The sequence below is a fragment of the Antechinus flavipes genome, chromosome 5 (assembly GCF_016432865.1).
Source record: "Antechinus flavipes isolate AdamAnt ecotype Samford, QLD, Australia chromosome 5, AdamAnt_v2, whole genome shotgun sequence".
NCBI lineage: Eukaryota > Metazoa > Chordata > Mammalia > Dasyuromorphia > Dasyuridae > Antechinus > Antechinus flavipes.
This window is the reverse complement of record NC_067402.1, coordinates 288,353,738-288,369,105: the sequence shown is the minus strand read 5'-3', so window position 1 is coordinate 288,369,105 and position 15,368 is coordinate 288,353,738. Positions and strand designations below refer to the sequence as shown.

General features: G+C 53.7%; 1 protein-coding gene and 1 long non-coding RNA gene across 2 annotated transcripts in view; one reads left to right on the top strand and one right to left on the bottom strand.

Moving 5' to 3' along the window:
• MRTFA (myocardin related transcription factor A) overlaps positions 1-15,368 on the top strand; it is a 123,045-nt gene that overhangs the window by 106,251 nt on the left and 1,426 nt on the right. Inside the window, exons 3-13 of the mRNA XM_051962084.1 lie at positions 5,920-5,975; positions 7,687-7,762; positions 8,499-8,660; positions 9,429-9,604; positions 10,050-10,202; positions 12,006-12,256; positions 12,351-12,510; positions 12,894-13,847; positions 14,732-14,866; positions 14,969-15,142; positions 15,232-15,292. Coding sequence (XP_051818044.1) covers positions 5,920-5,975; positions 7,687-7,762; positions 8,499-8,660; positions 9,429-9,604; positions 10,050-10,202; positions 12,006-12,256; positions 12,351-12,510; positions 12,894-13,847; positions 14,732-14,866; positions 14,969-15,142; positions 15,232-15,292 — 2,358 coding nt within the window. The remainder of the gene's footprint in view (positions 1-5,919; positions 5,976-7,686; positions 7,763-8,498; positions 8,661-9,428; positions 9,605-10,049; positions 10,203-12,005; positions 12,257-12,350; positions 12,511-12,893; positions 13,848-14,731; positions 14,867-14,968; positions 15,143-15,231; positions 15,293-15,368) is intronic.
• On the bottom strand, positions 3,016-5,921 carry LOC127538354 (uncharacterized). Its single transcript, XR_007947725.1, has 2 exons — positions 4,342-5,921; positions 3,016-3,654 (listed from the first exon to the last, which is right to left on the bottom strand). It is a non-coding gene; the product is annotated as an uncharacterized LOC127538354 (long non-coding RNA).

Genomic DNA, 15,368 nt, shown 5'->3' with positions numbered 1-15,368 from the left:
ATCAATTCATACAAGTCTTCCCAAGTTTTTCTGAAGCTGTCCTTTGTTATTTTTATAACATAATAATATATTACATTTATATGTCATAATTTGTTTAGCATTTCTCTAGTTGATGGACAATTGCTTAGTTTCTAGTTCTCACTACTATGAAAAGAGCTACTATAAATATTTTTGTACGTATGAGTTCTTTTCCTTTTTTCTTTGGATCTCTTTGGAATTTCTATTTGTTTCCACAGGAAGCTTGGTTCTTTATCTCTGAGTTACACATTAGAAATTTCCCAAGCTTACATAAGTCAGTAACATGCCAGCATCTCAGGGTAGGATACAACCTGTACCTCCAGTTTAAATGTACTTCTTTACAACTTTTACTGAGATAAGGTGCATGAAAGACATGATGGCAAATGGTGTTGCATTACTATCATGAGCCTTCCCTTCTCTCTTTAGTTCTAGAAACTACTGTCAGAATTACTTTGTTCCATTGCTTGATGACTATATCGTTCACTCCTACAGTGTGGCTTCTCTCTCTATTGAATTGAAACTCCCCTCTCCTATGCCAATATAAGCTCTTTTTGTTCAGTTCTCATCCTTTTTTGTTTTAGACTATCATTCTGTATGGTATCCATCTATCATTCAGTTCTGAGGGACTCTGCCCTCTTTGTGAATTATCTTTCTTCCCCTGATTATTGGGATGCTGGTCTGTTGGAGCTTTATTTCTCCCTCTCTGACCAGTCCTGCTCAGGATTTGTGGCTACAGAACCATCCTCTTTTTCCTGGGCCTAATGTCCAGTAGTATTGGTATCTCAAAGTCTGTATGGACAAGGCAACTCATTTTCTTTCTTCTGTACTCAGCTCTCCTCCTCACCTAAATGATTATGGCACCATTCTCTTAGGTCTCGTGTATGGAACCTTGTAGCAGTCTTTGATTCTTTACCTTTTTTTAGCCTAAATGTTACTGTCTTTGTCTTGCTGAAATCAATTATCTTTGTTTTGAATGTATCTTACATTTACTTGTCTGTAAACATATTGTTTATATCCTCCTTATAGAATGTAAAATTCCTTGAATCAATTCATAATTTGTCAATTTGTAAGCATTTATTAAGTGCTTTCAAGTAACTGTCCCTCCTGACAGAATCTAGGCTTCTTGCATGATGGGACCAATGTACATATAAATATAAAACTAAAGAAATACAAAGAGAATAAAAAACAAACACAAGGAAGGAAAGGAGGCCAGTTGCACTTGTGTGTGAAGGTTAGGAAAAGCTTCATGTAGATGTGATTGAACTGTGTTATGAAGAGAGACAGAGACCGAGTGAGAGAGTTAGAGCTTGAGCTTGTGCTAATTTGACTGGATTGCAGAATGCTGGGTGAGCTGGAAAGATAGCTAAGTTGAGATCAAGTTGTGAAGAGTTTTAAAAGGTAAACAGGAGTTTCTATTTAATCATAGAGGTCTTGGTGGCTGGTGGAGTTGATTAAGTATGGAATAACATGATCAGATCTGCACTTATGGATAATCAGTTTGTCACTGTATGGTGGATGGATGTGAGATAGGGAGAATAAGGAGGAGGCTGGGCAGTAATCTGAGAAAGAAGTGATGAGAGACTAAATTAAAGTGGCAGCTATATGAGGAGAGAGAAGGTGTAGATATGAGAGGTATTATGAAGGTAAAAGTGGGACTACTTGGCAGTTGATAGGCTAGGTGGGGTGAAGGAAAATGAGACGATAAAGGGATTCTGAATTTATGAACCTTGAGAAACTGGAAAAAGTCGGGGGCGGGGGAGTGTTAGGGGAGGGGATAAGGGGCACTGTTCTGAACAGTCAACCTTTTGAAATGGCCAATGAGTATGGCATGTGAGGCTGAATGTCAGGGGAGCTGGGGGTCATCACCATAGAGATCATAAATCGAACTCCTGGGAAATAATGGCAGGCCCAATTTTATATTTGTATCATGCCTAGCACTATGCCTGGAATATAGGAGGCATTTAATAAATGTTTGCTAGATTAATTGTCTTGTGTTTGGTTGAGTGGTTGTTTCTGATCCTGCTTCTCCCCCCTCTCCATTCATATATACATACACACACACACGCGCGCGCGCGCCAAGAAAACTTTTCACTAGCAGAGCATTCATCTCCACAAATGGATCTGTAATGATTATGGCCTTCTATGCCCTTCATTAGCCAGAATAGCCTTCTTAATCAAGTGCATGACTTCTATTAGATGAACAGATTTGCTTCCTCATCTGAATTCAGGCCTGCATCTATGTAGCCTTACCAAGTATTTTCTTTCAGAACTCAAGGGGAAAACCTGCCTCCTAATTTGATTGGTATATATCTTTAGTAAATGTGCACTTGGACTTGCATGTGGACAAATCCCACCCCAGAAATGGCAATTGTGTAATAATTTTCCCTTGAGATTGAGGCTATACTCTGGCTAGAAATAGAGTTGACCCACAATGAGAGTGAAAGTCCACAAAAGATCAAATGCATGACTTTCATCTGGTAGACTAGTCCTATAGGCAGGAAAATTTAGGTTCTTGTCCTACATTTGTAAAACTGGACTAATGATAGAATCCTCTTCATCATTTTGTTTTTGTTTTTGGTAGGGAATAAAATGAGCTTATGCTGGCAAAGTATTTTGCTTAAAAATAACAACAAGAAGCACCCCACATATATACATAGTGCCTTAAAATGTTGTATGAAACCCACATACTCTCTCTGATTCTCCTCTTTCCCTTCTTCATTGTCATCATTAGCCAATTAAGCTAAGCAATCAAAGACAAAAATTTGTATCAGGTGCAACAGAAGGACTCATTCTGAACATCTGTAGCAGAGCTCTCTGGACTTTCTCTCCCCATCAAGAGTGCCCATTCTTTCACTTTGTGTATTAAAAATGTTTTGCCCTTTGACTCTGTCTTGTCATGTAACTTGTTTTAGTTAAATGGTAAATTTAAGGATTGGTTTTACTTTTATCTTCTACTTATAGATTGCTAGAACTAGAAATGACATTAGAAGATCTGTATTTCTTATAAAAACTAATTTTTATTGTCATTTGCATCATTTTAAAAATATCACTATAATTTCCCTTGGTATCACTTCCCCTTTCCCAGAGAGCCATGCCACATAATAAGTAACATTTTTTCAAAGAAAAAAGAAGGGGAAAACAAATCAGCAAGTCTTGCATGCATTACACCATGTTTGTTGTTCCCCCCTCCCACAGAGTGGGGTCAAAATGCCTTCTCATATCACATTTTTGGAGACAGATTGTTCTTTGGAATTTTGTAGCATTCTTTTGATTTGTGTCCGTGGTTTTTGTCATGCACACTGTTGTGTGATTGTCGTTTTCTTGGCTTTGCCTAGTGTACTCTTCATCAGTTCAGACAGATCTTTCAGGTTTCTCTGTACACATTCATGCATCCCAATTTGTTCAGCCATTTAAAGTTAATAGGCATCTGTCTTATTCTCACTTCAGCAGCGCGGGGAGTGGGAGACAGTCCATCACACAGCAAGTTAAAGATGAGACCAGGGCAAGATCGAGGCCAGTTTCCTGATTTGTCTTCGGTTCCCATCTGACTTTCCTGGGACGTCCGGCCCCAATAGAACCGCCATGTTCTGGGCCTCTTTGGGCCCAGTCTGGACCTCTTTGAATCCATTTCCTCATCTGTAAAATTAATGGTTTAGATTAGATGATTACTGAAGGATTGGCAAGTTGGCTAACTAGAGGAAAACATAAAGTCGGCTTCTTCATACCGACCGAACTGTGGTGACTTGCTGAAAATGCCATTACTCTTTCTAAATGTGCGAGTATTCCCGTAGGAGGTGGGGTTTTTCTTCAGCTCTTTAATAAACAGAGAACTCCCCCTGCTGCTGAAAGCTGGGAATGTGAGCTCAGTTTTTAAAACAGGCCAGTTCAGTTAAAAGCTGGTAAAAGTATCCACTGAATTTATGGCCACTGAACTTCTGATGAGCAGAAGCAGCTGATTTGATGAGGTACCAGCAAGGATCCTTCTGAGCTAGTTTTCGAAGACCCGGCCCCTCAGAAGTGAGAGGTGGCCCAAAGGCTCCAGCCAGGGAAGGTTGCTCCCGCCTCCTGCCTGCTAGCCTGGAGCAGAGGCCCCCTCAGAAGTGAAACTGACCACAGTCCTGTATGTTTCACTCTCCTTCCTGTTGTTCCCTACTTAGTTGTACCTGCCCCTCATCCACCAAGAGGGTCTGAGATGCCGCAGCAAGGCTTTGGAGAGCTGCCTTGGTCGTGAGGCATCCCTGGCCCCTAAGTGCTCCATTGCAAGCCGAGGTAGCCTCTGCACCAGGTCATACTGAGAGTGGAGCCAAGGAGTGACTGGCTTACCTCACTGAGGTGTAGGAGTCTCTGCTTGGATCTGGAAGAGACCTTGAAAACCCCAGGATCATAGGCAAGCTCATGAATCTAGAGTTGGAAGGAAACTTGAAGGCTGGGACCTGGGTCCAAGTGCCAAGGTCAGCCCAAGAGTAAGCTGGCAGTGAGGGTTTGAACTCAGGGCCTCTGACTCCAGGGGCTCACTCTTTTCCACTGCCCCTTGAGCTCCTGTAGCCAGCTCTTGCCCATGAATCTTGGCAGGATTAAGCAAATAGTGGCACTAAAGTGCTTGGGCAAGCTCTTTGGAGATGAGATACAAACTAATTTGAGTAACAGTGTGACATGTAATACTTCTACCCAGCCAAGTGAAATTTAGAATTCCTGGTAGGAGCTCAAGAAAAAGGATTCACAGGCAATGTGGGCTAATGCCAGACCAGGAGAGATCTGGATTTGAATATTGACTTTGATAAGGACTACTTTTGTGACCATTTTGTGAAGACTGGAAAAGGCAATCAGGAAATAGTTAACATAATTAAAAACAATAAAACACAGATAAGCTTAACTAGTGGTTTTCCAATTCTGGGTGCTCCTTTGGGGATCCTTACGTATGGTGTGGCTGTCCTCGTTTTCTTTGGGCAGCTAGGTGGCCCCATAGTGGATGATCGAGGAAGACCTGAATTGATATGTGACCTCTGACCCTTCCTAGCTGGGTGACTCTGTAACCTTGTTTCTCTCAGTTTCCTCATCAGTGAAATAAGCTGGAGGAAGGATATGGCCAACCGCTCTAGTATCTCTGCCAAGGAAACCCTAAAGAGGGTCACAGAGTCAACCACAGCTGAGAAATAGGTATCTGAGTTTGACACCATTGATATAGAGGTTGGTGCTTAAGCTGAATTCTGAAGGAAGAGATGCTTTCTGTGAGCCATGCTGAGGAGGAGGAAGGGGATTTGGGGCTTTCAGGCCAGCCAGCTCCAAGGCGTCGATTTGGTAGATGGAGTGCTGTGAAGGAGAGACGTGGAGACTTAAGGATGCAGATGACCAAGAATAATTAGATGTTGGATGAGGTTGGAAAGCTAGTTTGGGGCCAGGTGGTAAAGAGCTGTAAAGGCCAAACAGGAATTTATGTTTGTACCTGTCGACCATAGGTAGCCATTGTGTGGTTTATGGAGTGAGGGAAGCGACATGGTCAAATCTGCATAGGGAAAATCAAGTCATCTCTGCCCCTCAGCCAGGGAAAGGCCTGCACTGCAGCCACAGAAACAGTCATGGAGAGCTTCAGTTTCTTCAGCAAGCGCTTTGTTTTACAAAGTATTTTCCTCACAGCCACCCTGTGAGGGACATGATATTGCATGTAAGTAGAAAGTAGAAAAGCTGAGGCTTATTAGATCACAGTTTAGAGAGGAAAGAGATATGAGGCAAGAAAGTAGGAAGCCACAGCGGGAATGTGGCCAAAGGGGATATGGAAGGGCCTAGACTGAAGCGGCACATCTACAGGTACGACTGAGCCTGGGGAGGGGGAGACATGGGCAGTAAGGGCTGAAAGCTTCTCTTGGGTGTCATTCTTCGACTTTTTTTCTTTTTTTCCAACAGCTCTGAAAAGTCCAGCTGCATTTCATGAGCAGAGAAGGAGCTTGGAGCGGGCCCGGGTAAGGCTCGGGGTGTTTTCCCCAACTCTCTTCAGAAATCTTTTTGTGGTTGCTTCTTGATGTGAATCCTAGAATTGTTTTTCCTGCTTTCTTGTAGTGCCCAGCCTGGCCTTTCTACCTATCAAGACCTTGCCAGGGACACTTTCCATTTGATGGACCCAGCTCAGTGTGTCGATACAAAAATTTGAGCTTTGGTGTCCATCTTCCCACCCTGAATCCCATTTTTCACCCCACTGCTTGAGTAATCTTTCCTTGGGCAGCACCATTGGCTTAGACAGGGTTACAAAGCTTTACTCAGGTTAGCACTTTTGTATAAACCAGCAAGGACCTGTTGGCTAACATGGCCCCTCCATGTCCCTTCTGGTGGGAATCTGTGTGGAGCTGGATTCCTGGCCACCTCAGGGCCAGAGAGGACTTTGGAGAATGGAACTCCTTGTCTGCTAGCTTTCCCCCTGCTTATTTTCAGCTGCTTTAGGGTGCCACGGGGAACTCCCTGCTTCCTGATGGGGAAACCCCTGGAGAGGACTCCTTTCTTCCTTTCATTTCACTTTAGAGGAGCAATAGAAGCACTAACCCAGATGGACTCCCCCAGGAGACTCCCACCTCCTTTGGAAGCAGCTTTGGATTAATTCTTTAAATGGGTGAGGGAATCCTAGAAATACAAGCAGAATCTTTTTAGTGCTGGGAAAGCCCACAAGGTGATCTAATTCAAGGCCCTCATTTCACAGCTGAAAAGCCCAAGGCCTGAGGTGGAGTCCCTCAGCTGGTTCTCCATCCCATTTTACAGCTGAGTCAGCCCAGGCCCAGAGGCCATGGCTCATGAGTGCCAAATGGAGGATTTGAAAATGGCTTTCACTTGGCTCCAAGATCATAATCATTCCTGATGTTTCCATAGTGAAAGCTTTGCTGAGATCGGGACTCCTGTTTTACAGGCCAAGGAGAACTTAGATCAAGGTCAACCTGATGGGGTGTCAGGGCAGAATTGTCAAGCTCAGCTCCAAAGATATTCACCTTCCATTCTTCTCCACGGTCTCAGTGACAGTTGTGATGATTCATATTAGAGAAGCCCAGAATGGTGAACTCCCTTGCCCCGTGGCAGATGGAATGCTTAAACCTGTCTTTGGATTCCCAGACCAACATTGTGATAAGGGAAAAGGGGAGCCGTAATGGGGTGCAGAATGTACAGAAATCTGACCGCAGTATTCAGGGCCTGTCTCCTGCAGCCATTTGGATTGAGCTTTCTCCAGATGGTCTGGCTCACTCTATTGGCCTAGAACCCGAAGCCAGGTGAGCTCAGTTGGAGGACATCAAGGCTCTGAGAGGACAAGACTGGGCCTTAGGACCCAGTGTCGCTGCACAGTGGCTCTCAGTAGCAGTCTGCCATCTGACATGGACTCAGAGGAGATCTCTGTGCTGGGCAGGACCATGGATGCTGCATTAAAACAGTATAAATGAGAATCAAAATCTAAGAGAATCAAGTTGTCTTGGAAAAAACTGGGCTCTGGATTAAACTGGCAAGTAAGATTAAAGGCTCGAGCCTCTGGCCTTGTTTGAACTTGACAGCGGGTGCCCTTTTTGGTCCTGAGCAGGTCCCAGAGCTGGCCTGGGGGAGTCTGGGAACCATCCATGTGCTGTAGCCAGGCTGCTTTTCTTGTGTTTCAATATGTTTCAAAACTTGCAAGTTTCTTTCTTTTTGCTTTTGTTTTAATAGACAGAAGATTACTTGAAACGGAAGATCCGCTCGCGTCCAGAGAGATCCGAGCTTGTCAGGATGCACATTTTGGAAGGTTTGTATAGAAGAGACGCAAGGCAGGGAATCTTGATTTTCTCTGATCATGGCTGCCCATTCAATCAGTCTTTATTCAAGCTACCTGAAGTTCTGAGAGGGGGATCACCAGACCCTGCCAAGGGCCCCACTCCCTCTAACTCCCTCCTTCCTCTCCTGTGCTCCTGGCTAAAGAGCTGGCTGTGTTCTCACAGCCCAGGCGGCAGCAGCCTTTGCACTTGGTTCTTTTTTCTGTGCTGCAAGGCCACTTTTCCTCCCCCATTTCTTGGTACATCTTCTCCCCCTTCTAGCCTTCCTTCTTCACATGTGACTAAAATAATACAGGCTGCCAAACTTCTCCAGGTTTTCCAAAGCCGGCAGCAATCTCATCTTGTCTTCCACACTGCCTCCCCTGGGTTGGGAGTTGCAGTCGATGAGCCCCTCTGAGGCAATTGGATGGGACTCTTGTCCAGCCCTGCTCGATAGCAGATGGACCCATGACCCGGCCTCCCCTTCTCGGGCCGCCGACCATGGGCTCTCTCTCTGTTCTGTCTCTCTTCCATCAGTGGCCAAGCCTGCTTTCGTGCCCTGTGGCCTTTGGCCCCTGGGTGGCCTTCTTCTAAACTCACCCTCTGTGACTGCCCCAGTCAAGGAGTCTGGCTCTCCCCGCTCCCTCCCACTAAGTGGGACAGCTGCTCCCATGTCCTCAGGACAGGCTGGGAGACTGATGCCGCCTCCTCCCCTTTACTTGTGAGCAGAGACCTCGGCCGAACCTTCCCTCCAAGCCAAGCAGCTGAAGCTGAAGAGAGCCAGGCTGGCTGATGACCTCAACGAGAAGATCGCCCAGAGGCCGGGCCCCATGGAGCTGGTGGAGAAGAACATCCTCCCGGTGGAGTCCAGCTTGAAGGAGGCCATCATCGGTAAGGGCCGGGGCTTTCGCTCTCACGGGCCTGGGTGTCTGGATTCCCCTTCCACCGAGCCCCCAACATAACATGTTCTGCAATAGAAGGAGAGGAGACTGACCTGTTCTGCCTCTAAAGGTCTTTGAGGTCCACTCCCCAGACCCACTTGCCCTCAGAGCCTTTGGAACTTGTTCCCATGCTGTCTCTAGGGACAGCCTCCCCTTCCCCGAGGACTGCAGAATTACCAGGCTTGGCAGTAGGCCTGGGCTGTCCCAGCGATGCAGTCCACGGGCCCCGGCTTGGTCCTTCTGGCCTCACGGGGGGTGGTGGCTTGGCGCACCCCTGCCCGTGCCCCGAGCTTCTCTGCAGGTTTTGTCCCTCCCGCCCTCCCCCGGGCTGCTGCTCTTTGTGGCCAATGGCCTGTCTGTGGCCGCTGGGCCCCCTTTGGCTCCTCTGCAGAGGGAGAGCTCCCTTGGGCAAGTGCCACAGAGCACAGATGGACTAAGCCAAGCCTGCCCATCGGCCCCCTTCCCCCAAGCGGCTCTGACGCTCCTTTGGCCTAAATCAGAGGCCGAGTACCCCCTCTGCCGGGTGGCCCCAGAGAGTTTATCACCTCCATGATGAGGAGCTGGAGTCTCTCGGTGCTGCTGGGATGTGTCTCTGGCCAAGAAGTGAACCCCTTCTTTCCTGTTGTGATCGGGGTGGGGGGACACCTTGGGATTTTGCTTGAAGGTTGGGTCTCCCCCCCACAACTCCCCCCCCCCCCACATTGGCTTTTCTCTGCAGTGGGGCAGGTCAATTATCCCAAAGTGGCGGACAGTTCTTCTTTCGATGAGGACAGCAGCGACGCCCTGTCCCCTGAGCAGCCGGCCAGCCACGAGTCCCAGGGGTCAGCCCCATCCCCGCTGGAGGGCCGAGGTGGCGAGCCCCTGACCACCTTGACTCCTGTGCCCCCCGCCCAGGTAAGACCACAGGGCGGTGGCCTCACCTCTGAGTGCGAGTTTGTGCAGGTGCCCTCTGACCTCCTTGGGAATGCCTGCCTACTGGACAGGGAACCTCTGAAGGCTGTCCTAGGGGGGCGGGGGAGGCTTAAGGAGCCATGGGGCTCTGGGTTCTGCCCTTGGCTGATCCCATTCCCCCCAGTCTGCTCCCCCTGCATCAGGAAGGCTGGCCTTTATCTCCGCCCCATGACTCTTCAAGGCCACAGAGCCAGGACCCCCCACCCTACCCTTTCCTCTTCTTTAAAAATGGGATAACAGTGCTTTGCCCTACAAGGAGGCTGGGAGGGGGTAGCTCCGGACACGTGGGCTGTGACCTGGCCCCATCTTCACAGACTGGCAGGCTTCTGTCCGCCACCTCTGTGCCGAGGCAAGGCCGGCTGGTCCTCATGCCCTCCTTCCCCTGCAGGTGGTGTCCCAGCTCCAGGTGTGCCCCGACTCCAGTGAACCCGCTTTCCTGGCGGAGCAGCTGTCTCCTCTGCCAGCTGCACCTCTGCTGCCACCCGGCCTCCCCAATGGAGGAGCTGCTCCTGCTGCCAAGCCCACCCCGACCCTCATCAAGGTACCAGCAGCTGCTTTTGGGTCCTGGGGGTCTGAGGCAGAGGAGAGGCGGGGATCTGAGCGCCCTTTCTTCTAGTCCTTCCTAGGCCCACAGGAAAAGAATGGGAAGGAACAAAAGCCCAAAGTCGAGGGGCCTCTCTCTGGGCCTCAGAGACCTTGGCTCAGTCTGGTACTCAGGGCTTGACTTCCAAATTCTGAAATACTGCACCCCCTTCCTGGTGCAGCTACCTCTGCTGTCCCTCTTTTGTTGAGCTCGCTCTTCACCCTCTTGGTGGCCTTTAGTGCTTGAAATCCTCTTCATTCTAGGTACCTTCCCACCCCAATTCTGGCTTCCTGCCCTGGCTGGCCCCCTCATGCGCCCCCCCCCCCCAACCTCTTCTCCTCTGGCTCCCTCTCTCCCAGGCGTCGCCAAGGCCTCTGGAATTTGCCCTCTGCTGCCCCTCTTTTCCATCTGACCTGTGCCCTCTAACACCATCCTCCCCCCTCCAGGCCGTCCACAGGTCTGACCGCGTCCCTCCCCACTCAGTAAAGTCAGTGGCTCCAGTGGTTTCTAGGGGCAAACACAAAATGCCGTGTTTGACATTGAGAGCCCTCCATTACCGTCGCCATTATCGCCAGGGCTCACGTAGCCCCGTGGGCCGGGCGCCGCGCGGGTGCTTCACGGCCCCGTTTGGTCTCCACAACCCGGGAGCTGAGTGCACTTAATAATGAGAAAACGGACAAATGGAGGCCACACGACGAGCTGGGAAGTGTCCGCAGCTGGCCCGGAGCCCCCGCCCGACCGTCTGAGACCCGGAGCCCCCGGCAGCCACTTCTATGCCTGGAATTCCTGACTCCCTTCAGTCCCAGCTAAGAGTCTGTCTTGGAAGCATTTCCTGCTCTTTTCTCAGCCCCCGCCTTTCCCGTGGGATGATCCCCCCTCCCCTAAGACTTGGACCACCCTGAGGCTTACTTTGTAGCCCGCGGTGTCTCGCACGGTTGGGACCACTCGCGCTCTGAGGCCACTGGTTGAGGCCCCGAGAGTTGTGCCCGGGGCTTGTGCCCCGCTCGGGCGATCTCGTCCTTCCTTTCCTGACAAGTCGGTCTCCTGGAGCAGTTCGAAGCGCTCTTTGGCTCCAGATGATTAAAATGCAGAGCAATGGAAGGCGCTGCAGAAAGGCAGACTTGGGCCCAAAGGGAAACCACCCAGACAGGAGGGAAGTGCCGGGTTTGGAGAGGTGCCTCTGGATGGCCTGCTGACCCCTGGTGGGGGGAGGACTGCTCACTGACCTCCTGGCTGTTCCCCCTCCTGGACCAGCCGCCTCAATGACAGAGGTTCCCCATACCCTGTCATGTGACCACAATGCTCCTGGTTCCTGTCCTGTGCCACCTGGAGCCTCTGGCCCACATCCTTTGCCTGCCTGGCCATGGGGGGTCTCCTGGGTGCCGGACTGGAGGAGCGCCATTCCTCCCTGGGGGCCCAGGCCGAGCCCCACCTCCCCTGCCCCGCTCCTTCCCTCGGTGTCGTTCTCGGCGCATTCTTCCTCCACAGCAGTCGGGCGCCTGGGCTCCCCTTGGGAGCAGGAGGAAGGGTGGAGGGGGTGGCGAAGGACTCTCTGAACCTCCTGCTGGCCTTGTCCAGGCTCCCGCTTTCCTCCTGCTGTCTCAGTGACCATCCCGCCCCCCCCGCCTGTCATCCCCCAGAGGCTCGAGTCCGAGGGGAGGAGGGACCTGGGTCTTTTCGGTGGTCTCCGGGCTGACTTTGGCAGGCCTGGGCTTGGGGTCCGGACCAAGCCCCTGTTCACGTCCCCCCTCCTTCCTTCAGCAAAGCCAGCCCAAAGCCCCAGGGGAGAAGCCGCCGCGCAGCAAGAAGGCCAAGGAGCTGAAGCCCAAGGTGAAGAAGCTCAAGTATCACCAGTACATCCCCCCCGACCAGAAGCAGGACAAGGGGGCGCCCCCCATGGACTCATCCTACGCCAAGATCCTGCAGCAGCAGCAGCTGTTCCTCCAGCTGCAGATCCTCAACCAGCAGCAGCAGCACTACAACTATCAAACCATCCTGCCGGCCCCGCCCAAGTAAGGACCCCCAGCCCCCACAGGGACCCCCTGCATCGTTTCACTCCGGGGGGCAGCGGGGAGCCCTTCCTTTCTGACTCTCTCTTATTCCCAGGCCTGTGGGGGAGCCCCAGAGTAGTGGCAGCCCGGCTTCCCTGCGCACCCTCCCCGCAGCCCTGGGCGCCTCAGTCTCCAGCCCCCCTAGCGGCCTCGTGCGCCAGAGCCCCGGGACTGGCAAGCTGGGCCCGCTGCCCTCCAACCTGGATGACATGAAGGTAAAGCTCTTCTGGGGCCTTTGGGGGCGGCACTCTGTGGTCAGGCTGGAGGACAAAAGAACCCTAACCCCAGCAGCCCCCCAAACCAGCTCCACGGTAAACAGGCCTCTGGGGAGCATGGGGGGGGGTCAGGCAGAGGTTCAGTCCCAGGCTGCCTCCCCTTCTCCCCCCAGGGCAGCTTTCAGAGGCTGTGCTTTCCAAACACAGAAGCTCTTGGGGGGAGGCAGAGTGGCCTGAGCCGGGACGACCCAGAGGGGACTTGGGGGACAAAACTAACCTTGGAAGGGAGAGCTGGCGGCTTCAGGGGGGCCGGCCTTGGCATTGGCCCAGATGCCCCCGGGCTGGGGATGGCCACACTCATGTCTCCCTCCACTGTGCTTCAGGTGGCAGAGCTGAAGCAGGAGCTGAAGCTGAGGGCGCTGCCCGTCTCGGGCACCAAGACAGACCTGATTGAGCGCCTCCGGGCCTACCAGGAGCACGCCGGGGTCCCCGGCCCCGCCGCAGGAGCCCCCAAGCCCGGGGCCGCCCCCATCCTCGCCAAGGCTGGGGACGTGGTGGTGGCCTTCCCCACGGCCCGGCTCAGCGCGGGGCCGGCCCTGATGGCCGCAGGCCTAGCGCCCGCCGAGGTCGTCGTGGCCACCGTGACCGGCAACGGGATGGTCAAGTTCGGCAGCACGGGTTCCACGCCCCCCGTGTCTCCCACACCCTCGGAGCGCTCCCTGCTCAGTGCCGGGGACGAGACCTCCGCGAGTGGCGGCGACGCCTTCGGCGAGATGGTGACCTCGCCCCTGACGCAGCTGACCCTGCAGGCGTCCCCAGTGCAGATCCTGGTGAAGGAGGAGAGCCCAGTGGGCCGGGCCGAGCGCGGGGGCCGGGACCTCGAGAGCCGCGACAAGGACCAGATGCTACAGGAGAAGGACAAGCAGATCGAGGAGCTGACGCGCATGCTGCAGCAGAAGCAGCAGCTGGTGGAGATGCTGAGGCTGCAGCTGGAGCAGGAGAAGCGGGCGCAGCAGGCCGCCCCCCGCCTGGCCCGCGTCAAGCAGGAGGACGGCTTCTCCAGCTGCCAGCTCTCTGGCCCGGCCCGGAGCCCTGCCGAGCCCCTGGAGGCCAGCCCCGTGCCCCTGGTGACGGTGAAGCAGGAGGCGGGACCTGAAGAGGAGCCCCCCAGCTGCCTCCTGGCGCCGGACCTGAGCGGCCTCCTCCCGGGGCCTGCCCCGGCGCTCGTCACGGAGGCCGCGGGGACCCACATCGTCCTCGCCGTGACCAAGCGGGACGCGGAGGACTCGGCCAGTGATGAGCATGGGAAAAATGGTGGCGGTCAGAGCCCCCCTCAGGTGAGAGCTCGGTCCCCTCAGGTGCAGGGGCATAGTGAGGGACCGGGAGCCCAGACCGGCATTCTGGGTACCGTTCCCAGAGGCTCTGGCCACCACAGCCTCCCCCGGGGCTGACACTTGGCAAGGTCAGCGCCTGTCACGGATTCAGTGGTTGTCTGTGTGACGGCTCACGGCGCCTCCCCTGCCCCAACCTTTCCAAGCGCCGGTCTCCCCTCCAATGTTCCAGTGGATGTCAGAAAGTCTGACCGGAACAGCTTGGGGTCTCCCCACTCCCCCACCCCTGCCATGGAGCCAGATCTCCCCCCTCCTATGGCAGACTTCTCCCTGGCCTCCAGTGCCCCAGGCTGCCGGCGATTTCCCTGGAGCCTCCTCTGAGCCCGTCACCCCCTCCTCGGTCAGCCGTAGTGGCGCGCTGGCCCCTCCTCCCTGTGCAGCCTTGAGCCACCTTCACCTCTCCCCCCCCTTGGGCTGACCCCAGGGACCTGGGGTCATCCCCAACTCTCCAGCCCGGCTTCCGCAGACACCCTTCCTTCAGGGATGTGGCTTGGGCAGTGTTAGCAGCTGGGGCGCTGGGAGCAGGAGTGGGCACCAGGAGCTCTGGGCCTGCTGACGGGGACCCTGAGCAAGCTGCCCCGAGGGCTTGGCCCCGACTTTCCCTTGGATCCCGGCTTCATGGTTAGAACCCGCTGGGTTTGGGCCGATGCATTTCTCTGGGATTCGGTTTCCTCAGTTCCAAAGCACAGGCTTGAACTCCCTGATTTCTGAGATGCCGCGTCCCCCCTCACCTCCCCTACCCCCGCACTGCTCAGCAGAGGGGTCAGGGCGGGAGGCCACTGCACTTGAGGGGTCAGGAGGGGCTGATCCTTCCCCTTGTGTCTCTGCAGGGTTTGCCCAGTCCGGGGGCTTCCCCACTTCTGCCCTTCTCGGTCCCCCCCGGCCTGCAGGCCTTCTTTCCCAATGGCTTCCACAAGACGACCTTGAAATCTGGCGTGGTGCCCCCTCCCAGTCTGCCCAAGAAGGTACGCGCCCTTTCCTTCCTGTGTGGCCCCTGGGACCCCGGCGGCCCCTGTCCTGAGGGCCCGGCCTCCCCCTCTCCTCACGTTTCCCTCTTGTCTGGCCAGCCCCCCTCGGAGCCCGCCTCCCCTGCGGCCCTCCAGACCTCCCAGATGGACCTGGACCGGCAGCCCCAGGCCCTGTTTGAGGCAGCTCCCGGGGTCAGCCCGCTGCCCACCCTGGTGAAGAAGGAGCCCCCCGGCTACGAAGAGGCCGTGAAGCGGCAGCCCAAGCCCCAGGAGGTGAGTTTGGCCGCTGGCATGAGGCGAGATGGGGGGCAGTGGGCATGGAGGCCAGCCCGGCACACCCACCCCTTGCGCTCTCCCCTCAGGAAAACGGTTCCTCGAGCCAGCAGATGGACGATCTCTTTGACATCCTTATCCAGAGTGGAGGTGAGGGCCACAGGGGCTGCCTTGCGGTCACCCGTGGGTGGGGAGGAGGGAAGGCCGGGCCGGGCCCCTCCCAGGC